Source organism: Myotis yumanensis, unplaced genomic scaffold, assembly GCF_028538775.1.
Source record: "Myotis yumanensis isolate MYYU_CA2020_CCGP unplaced genomic scaffold, mMyoYum1.0.hap1 SCAF_18, whole genome shotgun sequence".
Taxonomy (NCBI): domain Eukaryota; kingdom Metazoa; phylum Chordata; class Mammalia; order Chiroptera; family Vespertilionidae; genus Myotis; species Myotis yumanensis.
The window spans coordinates 8,591,603-8,606,495 of NW_027223769.1; the positions used below are offsets into that span (position 1 = coordinate 8,591,603).

Sequence of the window (14,893 nt, forward strand, 5' to 3'; positions counted from 1 at the left end):
TCCTTATTGAGAGATTACAACCTAATATGCTCCTGCGAAACAAATCCACACCTCCCTCATTTACTGCAGCTGTCTGCAAGGCCAGTGGTTCTCAAACATTTTGGTCTCAGGAACCATTTCTGCAAAATTACTGAGGACTCCAACAACTTTAAGTGGGTTATATGTACAGTTGCTTAACATATTAAAAATTGAAACTGGGAAATTTTTAAAGCACAACTACAGTCCATTAGCCATCAGAGTGATGATGTCATCATGTCACAGAGCTTCTGGAAAACCCCACTGCACACTCATGTGAGAATGAGAGTGTAGGAAATAGTAACATCTTAATAGTGTCCGCCTGTGGGGCCTTGGATGGAGCCCCAGACCTGACTTTGAGAAACCCTCGCTAGGCATTTGAGTTTGTCACCCATTTCAAGACTTAAAGAAGAAACTTTGTTTAGTTGTTTTTTAAAAAAATATATTTTATTGATTTTTTTACAGAGAGGAAGGGAGAGAGAGATAGAGAGTTAGAAACATCGATGAGAGAGAAACATCCATCAGCTGCCTCCTGCACATCTCCCACTGGGGATGTGCCCACAACCAAGGTACATGCCCTTGACCGGAATCGAACCCGGGACCCTTCAGTCCGAAGGCCGACGCTCTATCTACTGAGCCAAACCGGTTCAGTTGTTTAGTTTTTATTTCCTGCTGTAGCAACAAAAATTCTAGGTCTTATGAAGTGGGGCTTAAAGAAGGGGAAGAGCAGAAAACAAATTTCTTTCACCAAGCTTCCTTGCAACCTGGATACACAACAACCCCGCACATCCCACTGAGTACACCCTTACAAGACAGTAGCCAGGCAGACCTCTGGCATAGGCCTTGGGCAGGGAGAAAAGGCAACACGCTGGTTTGGAAAATAAAAGCTGGAACAGTCATTTTATTCTGAGACATTTACCGAGTGTTCGAGGGCGGCAGGAATAAATAAGGGAGGGCGTGAGGGCAGGGAGACTAAGTCTTGCAGCAGATCCCACACTTGGATGGGTAACAGCAGCCACAACAGAAGATGCAGATGGGGAAGTGAGTGTCTCGCCGCCTCCGTCTCTGCAGCCCAGGCTGTAGGAAGGAAGGAAGAGTGAGCGGGTGTGGGCTCAGGGAAGGCTGTGAGGCTCTGAAAGGAGGCCCAGGTGTTCTCACCATCAAGCCAGCTGTGGCTCCAGCTGTATCCTGGGTCTGGAGGTCTGCAAGCTGTGTTGTCTGTGAAAGCAGAAGGGAATACTGAGGATGGCAGGGGCCCGGCAGAGCTTCATTTGCACACCAACCCATTCTTCCCTCAGCTGGAAGCCTTGCTTCCTGGCCTTTCTCACCTCCCCACAGGCAATCTCCTTCCTGCAGACACCCAGGCCTCCTACTCTCTCCACAGCTGCTGCTCTTCTTTGGGACATCACCCTCCCTGGCCTGGATGCCACCCCTCACCCATAAAAAAACCTGCCTCCATCTTGCCCCTACAATCCATTCCCACACGTATCAGTCATGTTGTGGCTTTCCCCATTAGAAAAGCCTGCAGGGCTCTTCCTGCACTTGGAGGAAAATCAGGGTTTGCAAGATTGTCCATAAGACTCAGCATGCCCACCGCTCAATCTCAGCTCCAAGCACCAGCACCCACTTCCTACAGCCTGATTATCAAGTACACCATGCTTGCCCCCACCTCGGGTTTTAGCTTACCGTCTCCGTCTCACCCTCCAAGTTCTAGGTCAAATACCATTTTCTCACAAAACACTCCTGCTTGACTGCCAGCTCTTGATCTCACCTATCCCCTTCCACCTCCCACCACCATGGTCACTTTACAATTTTTTTGTTAAACCTGAGTAGCATTTACTAAACACCACGATCTTTTGTTTTTACTAATTCCCTGACCAGATTGTATGCACCATAAGAGCAAAAATCTTCTCTCATCTCCCTTGTTCATTGCTTGATCCCCACCGTTTAGAATAGAACTTTACACAGAGTAGGCACTCAAATGTAGAATTAGTTTGGGACCCCCAGTCCCTGCCACTTGGACCCTATCTCTGTACTTCAGGCAGCTGCCCATCCCCCCCTTTGCCTGCCTTTCCATCTGCCCAGTCCACTGCCCTCAGCAGTCCCTTCCAGGGCCTGGCTCTCCCATGTGGCTGCCTGCTGGGCCCCGGCCCCCGTGGGCTCTCACCTGGTGCAGAGCTGAGGCACTGGTCAGGCTGGCCAGGAGGAGGAGCAGCAGACAGGCAGCCTGGATCCGCACGTTCAGTGCCATTGTGCCGTCTGGCTAGCTGTCCTGCTGTGAAGTCTAGGACCGCTCTGGTGTCTGGTCTGGTGTCTGGGCCGTTACAGCCGCTTTTATGGGGCCTGCTAGGAGAGGCGGAGGTGCTAAGCCCCCTCCCCTTTGTCCTAACTCATTTCCAAGAAGGTAGTGGCGCCGAAAAGGCGGGAGATAAGCGGGAACAGAGTGACAGGGAACAGGGTTGTGTCAACCTCAGCCAGCAGAGGTGTGTACAGGGGGTGGGGCAGATGGGGCCACAGACACAGGCCTCTAGCCAGACACCTGGGAAACACTTTCCCTAAGATGACATCACCTTGTTGATCTCAGAAAAAATTCCCCCTTTTGCCACAGAGGTTGCACAGGTCAATGAGCAGGAGCAAGGTGTCCTTGTTCCCCACCCCTCCTCATTCACATGGGGGATGGCTGTCACTTACCAGGGTCCATTGGGGTGCCCCATACCATTCCCCCAGCTTCGGGTTCTGTTCTGTAGGGAACACTGCAACAGCCAGATGCAGGAGTTTGAGATGGCACAAGCGTGGTCTTTTATAAGTGTCAGAACCTTGAGAAGTGGCCTGGTATCTGGAAAACGTTCCTGTGAACTTCAGACCATGGAATAGCAGTAACAGTAGTGGCTCACCTCATGCCCCAGCAGGTGTACTCACTTTTGTGTTAACCCAGCCAGGACCACCTGTCCTCAAAGCAGTGCCTGCTGCCCCATTCTGGGTTCTGCACTGTATTCAGGACCCTAGCTGCCTACTCAGCCCTGGCTTCCCAGGCGCTGCTCCCTCTTAGGAGCCCACCATGCCTACCCGGCTTGCTTTCCTCACTTGACAGGAGAGGAACTGAAGGCCAAGATGGGGCTCTGCCCAGATCAGAGGCAGAGCTGGCACTCCAGAGTAAGCAGCCTGACTCAGGCCTGTGCTCTGATCACCAGGCTTTCCTGCCTCCCCCAAACACAGGATGTCAGTGGGCTGTGCTAGACCTGGCTCATACTGGCTCAACAGAGCCACTATGCACTTCTCATCCCACCTCCACATTCAGTGGCAGCATGTTGGTATCTGGACACCAGCAATGGGGTATGTACACAACAGCCAACACTACAAACCAGGGTTCTTTTGGGGGGAGAGCGGTCCCTTAGAATAGCGGTCGCCAACCTTTCGGACCTCACGGACCACCGGTTGGCGACCACTGCCTTAGAACACCACTGGGTGGGGAGATGAACCAAGGCTCCTGACTGTCCTGGCCACTACCTGAATCACAGGTAGTGGGTACACACAGCCCAGAGGACCCACAAACTTAATTCCAGAGATGGGACTTTGGCAATTTTGGCTCTGACTCATTTACAGATCATCCAGTGTCAACCTTACCACTGGAGCCTGAAGATGCTGCTGCCAAGGATTGAAAACTTCTCCCCTGCCCTGAACTATAGCCTAGCTCATTCAAAACAGTAAGATGGGGGCCCCTGGGAAATCAAGGCTGCCCCTTGCCATCTGCCTCCCCATTCACATCACATTAGGCTCTTCCTGCTGCACACACCCACAGAGGGACTCAAACCGAGTAATGGCCAGGAAAAGGAGACAGGGCTCTCAGCGGGAAGAAACCAGTTGGGGACATCTGGGGTGCATGCATGGTGAACTCAGCACGGTGGCGACTGGCAGGCCTAGATCCTGGGGGTGGATGGAGTTGCACGGTTGGCCACAGGGAGACCCAGAAGCATCCCCCAACATTGCCTGGTGTCACTACATCTCCACTCAGGCCAGGTTTCATCATCAGCCAGGGGCAGGGGTCATAGCACAGGCGCCAGAGCCACAGTGCAAGGCGACAGGCTGACGGGCCAAGCCTGGCTTCCTGGCCTTCTGCCTTCCTTGGGGGTGGGGGGCTCAAGGCCAGGCCCCACCATTGGCTGATGCAGAGGGAAGGGCTTCAGCCCAGAAGAGCAGAGCCAGGAGCCAGTCCTGTTTTTAGGAACTGATGACACAGGAGACCCCAGCCTCTCCTCCAAAGACATAGGTCCTTGACCCAACCTCTCCCCGGCCCCCACATACATATACACACCTGGGGCCTCAAAGAGGATATTCATTCTTTAACTCCTCCAGCCAGCCAGCCAGCCAGCCAGCCAGCCAACAGACTGGGTCCCGTGCAGTAGAGAATGGCAGGGACTGGCACAGAGCCACCAACAGCAGCTGAGGCCCTGCCCTGATAGAGCTCTGCACAGACCCCATGACCCCTGCCCATACCTGAGATGGACAAATACGCAAACAGACAAGGCGGGGCCACATGGGGCCAGTTTATTGCAGTTAAATACCTCTCTCTCTATTTTTTGTCCATTTTTCCATAAAGAAAATTAAAACACACACACACACACACACACACACACTCAAAGGGGAGCAGGAATCCAGAAACAAGAGGTGGGGTGAGACATGGCCTCCCTTCTTAGGTCCAGGTCCCAGGGATGGCCCCCCAAAGGCTCCCCTCCTGCCCGTAAGCACCATGTCAGTACCTCTAGAGGCCAAAAGAGGCAGCGGGATATGGCAGGGCCTCTGTCCTCCTCCCTTTTGCCTCCAGGCGAGACCACTAGAAGTGCTGGGGCTTAGTGAGGGCCAGGAGAAGGGGCAGACAGATGGGGGAGGGAGGTCATTTCCACATCCAGGAGAGCAGTGGGTGTTTATCCAAAGAAATGCATTACTTCTCCCCATTTTTTTTTTGTTAAAAATCTACTATAAAAAAACGCAGCTGGGGGAGGGGCATCTGTCCCTCTCTGTGCTAAGGGCTGGGGGAGGGGCAGCAGTCCCAGAGGAGGGCCTGCGCACGACGGGAAGGGCGTCACTGCCGGTTGCTCTCGCCCACCATCTCCAGGTTGTGCTGCTGCAGCTGGGCTCGAAGCACGGCATTCTCATTCTTCAGCTCCTCAATCTGGCAGACATGAGAGGGCACAAGGGGCCAGGGATAGTTCCCTGCACCCTGGGGTCCTGGGTCCTCCACCCAACTCCCAGCCCTGGCACTCACCTGTTGCCTCAGGAGCTCATTATCCATCTGCAGCCGTTCGGCCTCCTTGAAGGTCTCCTGCATGCGCTGGTTGGTCTGGCGCAGCTCCCGGATGTAGTCGCAGGCCTTTGACAGGATCCCTCCTTTACTCTGGGGGACGGGCAAGAGCATTAGAGTGAGCACTGCCCACTGGCCTCTGCCTACTGGCTCACCCCAGTGGTCCAGGCAGACTTTCTGGGTGGCGCCAGGGGCACTCACCGCTCCTGTCTTGCTGTTGTCTGTGTTACAATCTGGAATGATTTTTGAAAGTTGGACAATCCAGTTGTTGATCTTGTCCCTCCGCCTCCGCTCCACTGTAGGCACAATAGCAGTATCAACAGCTAGGTTTATAGCACTTTCTGTGCGGCTAGGCGATTTGCCTCCCGAGGCAGGTGCCGGCAGACCCCAGGCTGCTGAGGGAGGGCACGGGCCTTGGGCAGGGTCACACTGCTAGCAAATCTAGAGTCAAGATCTGAAGGCAGGCCGCCAGCTTCCCCGCCTGCTTCCCAGTGCTTCTCAAGAGAAACAAACAAAGTCTCGCTCTCAAGTACCACATATACCTTTAAAGCAGAATTAACCATGGGGGACAGTGGGTTCATTTTGTTTGCCTACTTTTAAAATTTGAGTCAACATTTTAAAATAAGGAAATTTCACGTAATAGTTAACATCTTTGGAAGAAAGGAGTTGTGGCTACAGTGGGCATGTACTCTTGAGAGGCAAGAATGGGCCGGAGTCCCTGTGCATGGGAACTGAGAGCCCCCACTAGTCCCCACAGCCCCTGTACGTGACTGTCCACAGTCCTCGGGTTTCCCCAGGGCACTGCGTACCCTGAGTCTGCTTTTTCTTCATCTGTAAGTCACAGTCTGGCCATGTCTTATCTGTTTAAAACCCTTCTCCAGGGCCCCGACAGCATGCCCCACATCTCCAAACTGGCAGTGGTGGCTCTCAGGGGCCTGGCCTATCAGGGCATTGGGTAACCCAGGAACAACATGAATCCTCTTAAAGACCAGGGATGGCAAATTAATGGAAGGTTTCACTTGAAAAATACCCAGACTTGTGGTTTTGTTTTATAAAACGCCACACTCTCACACTGCCAGCTGAGCTGAGCAGTAGCTGCCCCCTCGGGCAGGGCATATCTCCTCTCTGGCTTCTCACCTGGCCTGCACATCCTGACTTACGACAGCGGCCTGGGGTCTGCCTGCATTGGAGCCTGACACCCCTGGTTTGGGGACCATTGAAGCAAACCTGTCTCAGCCTTTCTTTACCTTCCAAGTACTAGGCATTGTGGGGACAAAGACGCCCAGCTATCCCCCAACTCTCAGTTCCTGTGGACAAATGTGGGCAGTGTCTGTAGAGAGGGAACTGGGCTAATAGGATCTGGAAAGGAGGGTGAGAAGATATTTCTCAGGGTTGGGCAGTGTTGATGGGAGATTGTGGAGGGGGCCGAGGGAGGGTGGGAAAGGAGGGGTTGGCCAGTACCTCCTCTGAGGCTGGCACTGCCCCTGACCCTGGTGTTCCCTCAAAGAACACACCTGGCCACTGACAGACAAATCTTCTCCTGGCACTGGTTTTATCCACTCATTGCTGACCAGTCCTCCCTACCTCTCAGGGCTCTTCCACTTTGGCCTGGGTGACAACACCTTCCTCTGTGGACTCTCCTCCTCCCTGGCCCTTCTTCCTCCCTCGCTCTCCTCTTTCCTCAGAAACCTCCCTAATATCATGACAAGAATGTGCCCAGCACAGAGCTTCATCTGACTCCAGCCCTGGGCCCTGTTGCTGGGGTGTGAGAAGAACCTTCCCTTCAAGGACAGCCTTGTCTGTCTTAGTCTCCGGAACTCGGTGGCCAAAACCTGCAGCAGAGCCAAGAGTGCAGCCCAGGCCCACACCCTCACCCCTCAGCTGCGTGCCTGCTCCATTCGCGAGGTTTCAGCTGAGGCACTCGCAGCAATGCCTCCTCGGTTCCTTCCCTCCCCCGGCAGTCCAGCATGCACCGGCCTGGGCGCTGGGCTGTAGCAGCATCTCCCACGTACTCCTCATTTCCAGCCACCAGGGGGCAGACAGGGGCGTGGCACATCTCTAGTTTGCATTTACTTCTTAAAAACATATTGCCACCCAGCAGGAGTGGCTCAGTTAGTTGAGCATTGTCTTGTGCACTGAAGGTTGCTGGTTTGATTCCCAGTCAGGGCACATAACTGGGTTGCAGTTTGATCCCCGGTCAGGGTGTGTGAGAGAGGCAGCTGAATTGATGTTTCTCTCTCTCCTCCTTCCTCTCTCTAAGCATGCCCTCAGGTGAGGATTAAGATAAAAAAAGTACTGCCTGCCGTGGCACTCTGAGAGGCTGGAACCCACAGTCAATTCAGTCTCTGTCCTGCTGGCACCACTGTGAAGTGCACGTGACAGGGGACATGGTACAAACACTCGAGGGTATGTGTTATAACTGGAGATTGTGCCAAGTGCCTGGGAACTCCAGGGTAGAGCAATGGTCTCTGCCTGAGAGTGGGGTAGGGTGTAGCCTCACAGTTTTAGAGAGGAAATATTTGGGCTAGTTTCCGAGGGGAGAGGCATCAGGCAGACAGGTGTCAAGATCCCAGAAATGGTGACACTGAAATACTTGGGCGCATGGAACAGGGTGACAGGAAAAGGTTGTAAAAATAGGCTGTGCAGACCTTGAATGCCTGCTAATGAGTCTGGACCTTATCTCTTACTCTAGGAGTTCAGGCCCTTGAGTCTGGGGCCTTTCATTAAGCAGGTAGTGATGTGGTCAGACCTGGGGCTTGGGAAGACCATTTTGGTACATCTGAAATGGAGGAAGATTAGTTAAGACCAAGGCCACATGTATCCACAGAAGTGCTTCAGTTATACCCACACAACACTTAAAACACAATTGAGAAGTAAAATCTGCCAGGACAAAAGGGAGAAGTGAACAAACTCACAAATATACTTGGAGACATCAACACTCCTCTCTCAGTAACTAACAGAACAAAAGACAAAAAAATCAGGATAGGAAACCTGAACACTGTCAACCAACTTGACCAAGCTGACACTGAGGGGACACTCCGCAACAGCAGCAAACCCACAGAAACTGTCACCAAGACAGACCACATTCGGGGCCACATAACTAATCCTAATAAATTTCAAAGAACTAAAGTTACAGAGTATAATAAAACTAAATTAAAAATCAATAGCAAAAGACATCTAGAAAATCCACACATATCAGGAAATGAAGCAACACACCTCTAAATAAAACATGAGTCAAAGAAGAAATCACAAGGAAAACCGAAAAATATTTTTAACTGAAAGATAATGAAAACACGACATATCCAAATGGGATGTAGCTAAAGCAAGTGTTAAAATGAAATTTGTAACTAGAAAGGTTTGTATTGGGAAAATAAGTTTAAAATGATCTTTAAAAAGTAGAAGAAAAAAAACCCTAGCAAATTAAACCCTCAGTAAGTAGAAGGAATGAATTAGTAGCATTAAGAGTGGAAACTAATGAAATAAAGAAAGCAGGTCCATCTTAAAAAATTGGATTTCACATAAAGATCTGGATTTTTGGCTACTGAAGAGGTTCTCACAACAGTGGACCCAAAACTGACATGGCAGCAATGGGTGCTGCAAAGGCCACCCTTCAGGCAGGACACATGCCCCAGTTCATGAGGAGGCCAGAGACGGGTCCCACAGTACCAAGAACTGGTGGGAAAGACGTAAAAAGGAGAAAGAGAAGCTGATCTGAAGTCCACTTCAGCAAAGAATCTCAGGTTTGGGGGATGAGGGCCGAGGGCAGAGTTGAAGGTGGCCTGGCTTTCAGTTCTGGCCTGGACACTTATGACAGGGGTGCCCCTTGCTGCAGTGGGAAAAGGAATGTTGCATGGGAGCCTTTAGGGAGGAGAGACAGCGGTTCTGTGTGGACACACTGAGTCTGAGGTGTCTCAAGGACACCCAGAAATGGTACTTTGAGCAAGCAGCTCAAAATGAGCCTGGAGTTCAAGTAAGCCCCGCAGGGACATAGAGGGGCAGGTTTCACCTTTTTGGAGTCCCATAGGAGAAAGCCAGCAGAAACCCCTCAGAGAAATACTGAGCACCTACAACTGGGGATGGGGCTTTGGGATATTGACAATTCCCGAGCCTAACATTTCACTCTCCTGAGACTGACCTGAGACGGGATCAGACCTTAAGAAACACCACAAGCCAAAGCAGTTCCCCAGCCTTGCACAATGTGAAGAATCATGTGGGGAACTTGTCAAAATACAGACTTCTGGAACTCCCTCTGTCCTACCCATTCAAAGACTGTGAGGACAGCCCGGAGACCTTGATTGTTAACAAGCTTCCCGGAGCATCTGGGAAGCCCTGCTCTAAGGAGCAGGCTGTGAAAAAGAGGCAGAGTGTAGGAGAATCAGAGCAGGTAGAGCAGAAAGGATCATTACCAAAATGCTGGGAATAGGCAGGGTCAGGTGTGTACAGCACAGACAGGGAAGAAAGCCAATGGGTTTGGCAATGAGGCTGTCAAGGATAGCCTTAAATGGAGCCATTTAGGTAGAGAAAAGAGCCAGACTGCCAAGGGTACAGGAAGGGTAAAAGGTGGCCCAAATACTCTGCAGGTTAGGAGAGGGCAGGATACAGCTGGAGGGTAAAAGCAAGGTTATGAAAGACTTTTTTATAGGAGAAAGATTCCAGACTTTTTGCAGGTGGATTAACTGTGAGAGGCAACGAATGAGAGTGAGGTAGAGGGTGGCTAGATGGTATCCCAAGAGTGGTTTGCTACAGTCTCACTGGGGGGCACACCACACTGCCGGGCACTCAAACGTCTCAGCTCGTGCATCCTCACTCTGAGCCTCTGCAGGAGATGGGTTAACATCTTACTGAGAGGACTAAACAGGTGCAGAGATTAAGAACCAGTCTGAGGTCATATGACCTAAGCAGTAGATACAAAACTGCTGGGTAGCCTACAGGAGGCCCCTCAAACTTGCCACACCCCAAAACCAAGCTCAGACTCACTCACTCCTTCCCTTTTCAAACCAACCTGACCCCATCATGAAACCCTGATTCATGAAATCCTGATTCTTCAGCCTGTCTCAGGCCAGACATCTGCAGTCACCTCCTATTTTTCTACTATCTGACCTCCATACACAAACCCTCTGTTGGTTTCCCCTCAAACTACAATAAATATCCAAGAGCAGGGACACTGGGAGGGCCTCTTACAAGGATCTGGCCCGACCAATCTTCCTGTAACTCTGCCAACTTCCTCTTTCCTTTCCTGAATTCTGCTCTTCTTCATACATGCCAAGTCTGTTCTGACTCAGGCCTGGGTGTTTGCACTTGCTCATCCCTCTGCCTGGGACCCTCCCCCAGTATTTGACTGGCCCATTCCTTAAGGTCTGTTCAGGCCTCTGCTCAAATGTCACCTTAGAGGCCTATACTGCCACCATTACCTAGCTTTATCTTCCTTCCTGCTATCTGACGTCATATTGTAGCTTTGTGCAATTTCTGTTTTTCCTACCAGAATAAACACTACGAGAGCCAAGACCTCATCTGTTCGATTACCCACTATCTGAAAACCTAGAAGGGCTGGCACATCGTATGTACGTGCTGAATGAATGCCTCAATTTAGTGAGATGCTTAGATCAAAGCTGCAGAGCCATCCCCAATCGAAGACCTTTAGGACTGTGGGGTCTCACCCTGGCTTTCAGGGCCTTCCTTGACTCTCCTGGCTCCCTTTCCAAGCACTCCACATGGAACCTCTGCAACAACCAAGCCAGTACCCTCCAAAGCAACTTGACTCCTCTCTGCCACCCCCCCTTCCAGCCTGTGCTCCCTCTGTCTGGCAGGCCCTCCCAAAGACTAACCCCCTGGTGGTCAGTGCTCAGTCAGACACTAGCCTGAACTCCTAAACTTCTCTGACACTCTACATGCCCCATACCTGGCCCAGAATCTATCTTCAGGAAATATTTGCTAAAGGACAGTTGTTTGGATGTAAGAATTCCCCTGGACTTGAATGCTCCTACATCGATCATAGTGGCTCCTGACTGGAGGCAGAGGTTGAGTGGGAAACTAGGGGACAGCAAAAAGAGCCAAAAATGACCTTAGGTTGGATTTGGTGTTTATAAGGGCAGGATGCTCCAGCCTTGGCTAGCCAGAGGCACAGGTTCCTGCAGTTTCATCCTCAGATGTGCCCACTATCAGACCAGAGTTACTTCTGGAAGCCAGGCAGGCAGGGAAATGACGGACTCAAACACAACAGTTGCCAATGGAAACGAAGGTCCAGGGGAGCAGGAAATCCATATGTGAATGTGAAACCTGCTATTTTATTTACTTATTTATTTATATTTATTTAATATATTCTTATTGAGTTCAGAGAGGAAGGGAGACGGCAAGAAACATCAATGATGAGAGAAAATCATTGATTGGCCGCCTCCTGCACGTCCCCTACTGGAGATCAAGCCAGCAACCCAGGCATGTGTCGTGACTGGGAATCGAACCGTGACCTCCTGTTTCATAGGTCCACACTCAACCACTGAGCCACTGCAGCCGAGTGAAACCTGCCATTTCTGATGCTGGCCCTTAATTCAAAACTAGCCAGGATGACAAAACACATTCCAGTCCATTCATCCTACCTATCGGTTACAGACAATGAACCTCCTCCACCGGTTTCTACTTTTCCAGCATTCAACACCTCTCTCATGTGGAGCATGCCCAGTGATCTGTGACCAAACACAAGGCCCGCCTGGCAGTGCCGGTGAGGCCAAGGCCTGGGACTGGCGCAGGGGCTCCACACTGACTTTACCTTCATTGTGCTGAGCTCTCCTTCTCTCATCCCGGGGTGTTCTAGTTCCATCAATTTTCCTAGAAGAGGGATAAATGGGCACATGTCATCTCAGGGCCCATTTGTCCAAGCATCTATTAAGAAGTCAGACTTGAAAATGACCTTTGTAAGACATATTCATATGTAGGAAGAAAGAGGAAATGATACTTTCTTTATACTAAAGAAACAAAAACAGACCAAAAAATATATCAAGTGCCTACTGCGTGCTCAACTGCCTGACTTCTACTCCAGAAAACCTTTCCTTCCTTCGGCCCCACACCAGGCCCTCCCAGTGTCCCCTGCCCCTGGGCCCAGGTCTCCTGCACATACGGGGAGTAGGGATGGGTCCGCGGTGCAATCGTCCTTTGCGTTCCTGTCTGAAGCACGTCCTGGGGCGTCATCATGACATAGAACTGGCCTGTAGGGAAAGCCGGGTTAGTGCTAAAACTGGGGGCAGAGTCAGAAATGGCTGGGGAATCCCTCCCTGATGGGCCTGTTGCCTCCCCTGCCTTCCACCTCGGCCCCTTCCTCCCTTTACCTCCGGCCTGCAAGCTCTGGTCTGTGGTCTGTACCGACACAGCCGTGGTATCTCCCACACTGGACGCTGGGAAATAGGCAAATCGTGCCTCCCCACTGACAGCCTCAGCTGCTGGGCTGCCGCCATTGCTGAAGGGATTTTGGATTACAGCCTGGGGAGTAGGAGGACACAGAGGCCACCCTTAGCCATCTTGTTCCCCAAACTCTCCCCTTGTCGCCCTGTTTGATGGATGCTGCATCCTCTACGGAGGGTGGGACCCCTCTGTATGTACTACTCTGCCGATGTCTCAGAGGGCCCTGGGACCTGCAGACACTCGGCAATCATTTGGTGAACCAACTGACTTTTACCTCTGAGAAAGAGACTTTTCTATTACCATGATCCCAAGTTTAAAAAAGAAAAAAAAAAAAACGATGTTCCAAAGATCTGGTCCAAGATTTCACTGTGCAGAACAGGAATTTAACCCACACAGCCTGACAGCCTGACGGCAGCATCTGTGTTGCACATGCCCCACCCACTGGGACTCCCCCAAAACGGTCAGTGTACCCTCTCCGTCCCCCCGGCACTGCTGAGGACCTACCAGTGGGAAGGGTGCTGCAGGACCTGGGGGCACAGAGGCAGCAGCAGGGCCGGGGCGCTGGGCTGCCCCATCCACACCCACCTGGGTCACAGCCTGCTGCCCCCCAGCAAAGGCAGCCGTCGACACGACGCTGACGGCGCCCGCCGCGTCGCCCTGGCCATCCAGCTGACCATCAGTCACCTGGACTACGCGGTATGTCACCTGCAGGGGGCGGCAGAGCAGCGAGGCCAGCGCTAGGGCCCGGGCAGGGGCCGGGTCCCAGCCCCTCCCGACCCGACCCTCCGGCCCGCAGCGCCCCCCCTCTCACCTGTCCTCCATTATTCTCTGTGCGGAACTGGTACTGGATGTTGTGGTCGCTGAACGCCGCCTGCTGGACGCTGGCGATAGCCACCGCAGTCTGCTCCTCCGCCCCGGGGCCGTCCCCGCCTACGGTCCAAGGAGGGTCGGGGCGACAGTCAGCGGTCCCGAGGGCCTGGGCACCCCCGGGGCCCGCCCCGGGCGCAGGCCGCAGCCCGGCGCCGAGCGAGCACTCACCCTCCTGCAGCTCGACGCCCTCCTCGGCCTCGGGTCCTTTGTCGTGGCTGCGGGGAGGGCGGGTAAAGGGGGTCAGGGCCGCCCGCGCCCCCGCCCCTCTGCTCAGGTGCAGCGCCCCCGTCCCGCCCGGCCCTTTCGGGGGCTGAGGCTCCGCTAGGACCCGGGGCTGGGGCACTAGCACGGTCCCCCTCCCTCGCGGCCTCCATTTTGAGCTGGGCCGGGCGGTCGCTCGGGATCATGGCGGCCCGCCCGCCAGGCCGAAGGGCCGGAGCGGGGCGCGGGGGCACGGCCGGCCGGCACCCTTACCTGGCGGCGGCAGCAGCGGTAGCCGAGGCAGCGGGATCCAGACCCGGGTCCAGCATGTCCATGGGGGGGTGGGGGCGGGGGGGGGCGCGGGGCCCGGGGGAGGGGAGGGGAGGGGTGGGGAGGGAGGGAGGGGAGGGGGCGGGCGGGCGGCCGGGGGGGCCCCCGAGCCCGGCGCTCACGCCGCGCGGCAGGAGGGGACGGAGGAGACACGGGAGCCGCTCGCGCTGATCACGGGGACAAACAGTGGGGTCATGTGAGGAGGAGATGCCGCCGCCGCGCTTTTCCTGCAGCCGCCGCCGCCGCCACCTCCGCCCGCCCTCCTGCCGGCTCGCGCCGGCTCTGGGCTCCGGGACGCAGCGGCCGCCCCCCGCCCGCTGCACGCGGCCCTCGGGCCTCCTTCCCGGAGCCGCCGCCGCCGCCGCGACTTTTTTTTTTTAATCCGGCCCGACCTGGACGGCCGCCGCCTCCCCTGGATCGCCGGCTCGAGCGTCAGCCGCCCGGCCTGGCCCAGTCCCGCGGCGGATCGCTGCGGTAGCAGTCGCCGCTTTCTATTTTTTCCTCCTTTTTTTTCCTCCTTTACTTGAGCTGCGCGCGCGCGGCGGCGGCAGCGCGATCCCGGGCCGACGCGCGGGGAGGGCAGCCCCCGGGGAACGCGCACGCTGTTTGTCTCCGATGGCCGCGGGCGCGCGCCGGCCGGGTCTCGGCGCGGCGCGGGGTCGCCCCCGCCCCCGGACTGCCTGGCACTCGCCAGCGGGCCGCCGGGTGGAACGCGAGCCCGGATAGAACGCCGGGGGACGAGGCAGGCCGCGGGGTTTGGAGACGGTGAAGTCGTCAGGGGGGAGG

At 54.1% G+C, this 14,893-nt stretch overlaps 2 protein-coding genes across 6 annotated transcripts; both read right to left on the minus strand.

The window, feature by feature from the left end:
* Nucleotides 1-661: 661 nt before the first annotated feature.
* Nucleotides 662-2,798, minus strand: HAMP (hepcidin antimicrobial peptide). Of its 3 annotated transcripts, none has more exons than XM_070398800.1 (4): nt 2,707-2,794; nt 2,183-2,361; nt 1,174-1,233; nt 662-1,092 (listed from the first exon to the last, which is right to left on the minus strand). In XM_070398800.1, exons 2-4 carry the CDS (start codon nt 2,264-2,266, stop codon nt 988-990), a joined length of 249 nt encoding a protein of 82 aa, XP_070254901.1. In that variant the 5' UTR covers nt 2,267-2,361; nt 2,707-2,794; the 3' UTR covers nt 662-987. The 3 variants fall into 3 exon arrangements, with proteins under 3 accessions (XP_070254901.1, XP_070254902.1, XP_070254900.1); XM_070398801.1 differs by having other exon boundaries at nt 2,183-2,358; nt 2,707-2,782; XM_070398799.1 differs by having other exon boundaries at nt 2,183-2,798.
* A 1,735-nt stretch (nt 2,799-4,533) lies between these two features.
* USF2 (upstream transcription factor 2, c-fos interacting) lies at nt 4,534-14,690 on the minus strand. Of its 3 annotated transcripts, none has more exons than XM_070398796.1 (10): nt 14,051-14,690; nt 13,745-13,791; nt 13,518-13,636; nt 13,292-13,411; nt 12,634-12,784; nt 12,426-12,513; nt 12,078-12,136; nt 5,516-5,610; nt 5,279-5,407; nt 4,534-5,185 (listed from the first exon to the last, which is right to left on the minus strand). In XM_070398796.1, exons 1-10 carry the CDS (start codon nt 14,110-14,112, stop codon nt 5,096-5,098), a joined length of 960 nt encoding a protein of 319 aa, XP_070254897.1. In that variant the 5' UTR covers nt 14,113-14,690; the 3' UTR covers nt 4,534-5,095. The 3 variants fall into 3 exon arrangements, with proteins under 3 accessions (XP_070254897.1, XP_070254896.1, XP_070254898.1); XM_070398795.1 differs by having other exon boundaries at nt 13,211-13,411; XM_070398797.1 differs by lacking the exon at nt 13,292-13,411 and having other exon boundaries at nt 14,051-14,688.
* Nucleotides 14,691-14,893: the final 203 nt, after the last annotated feature.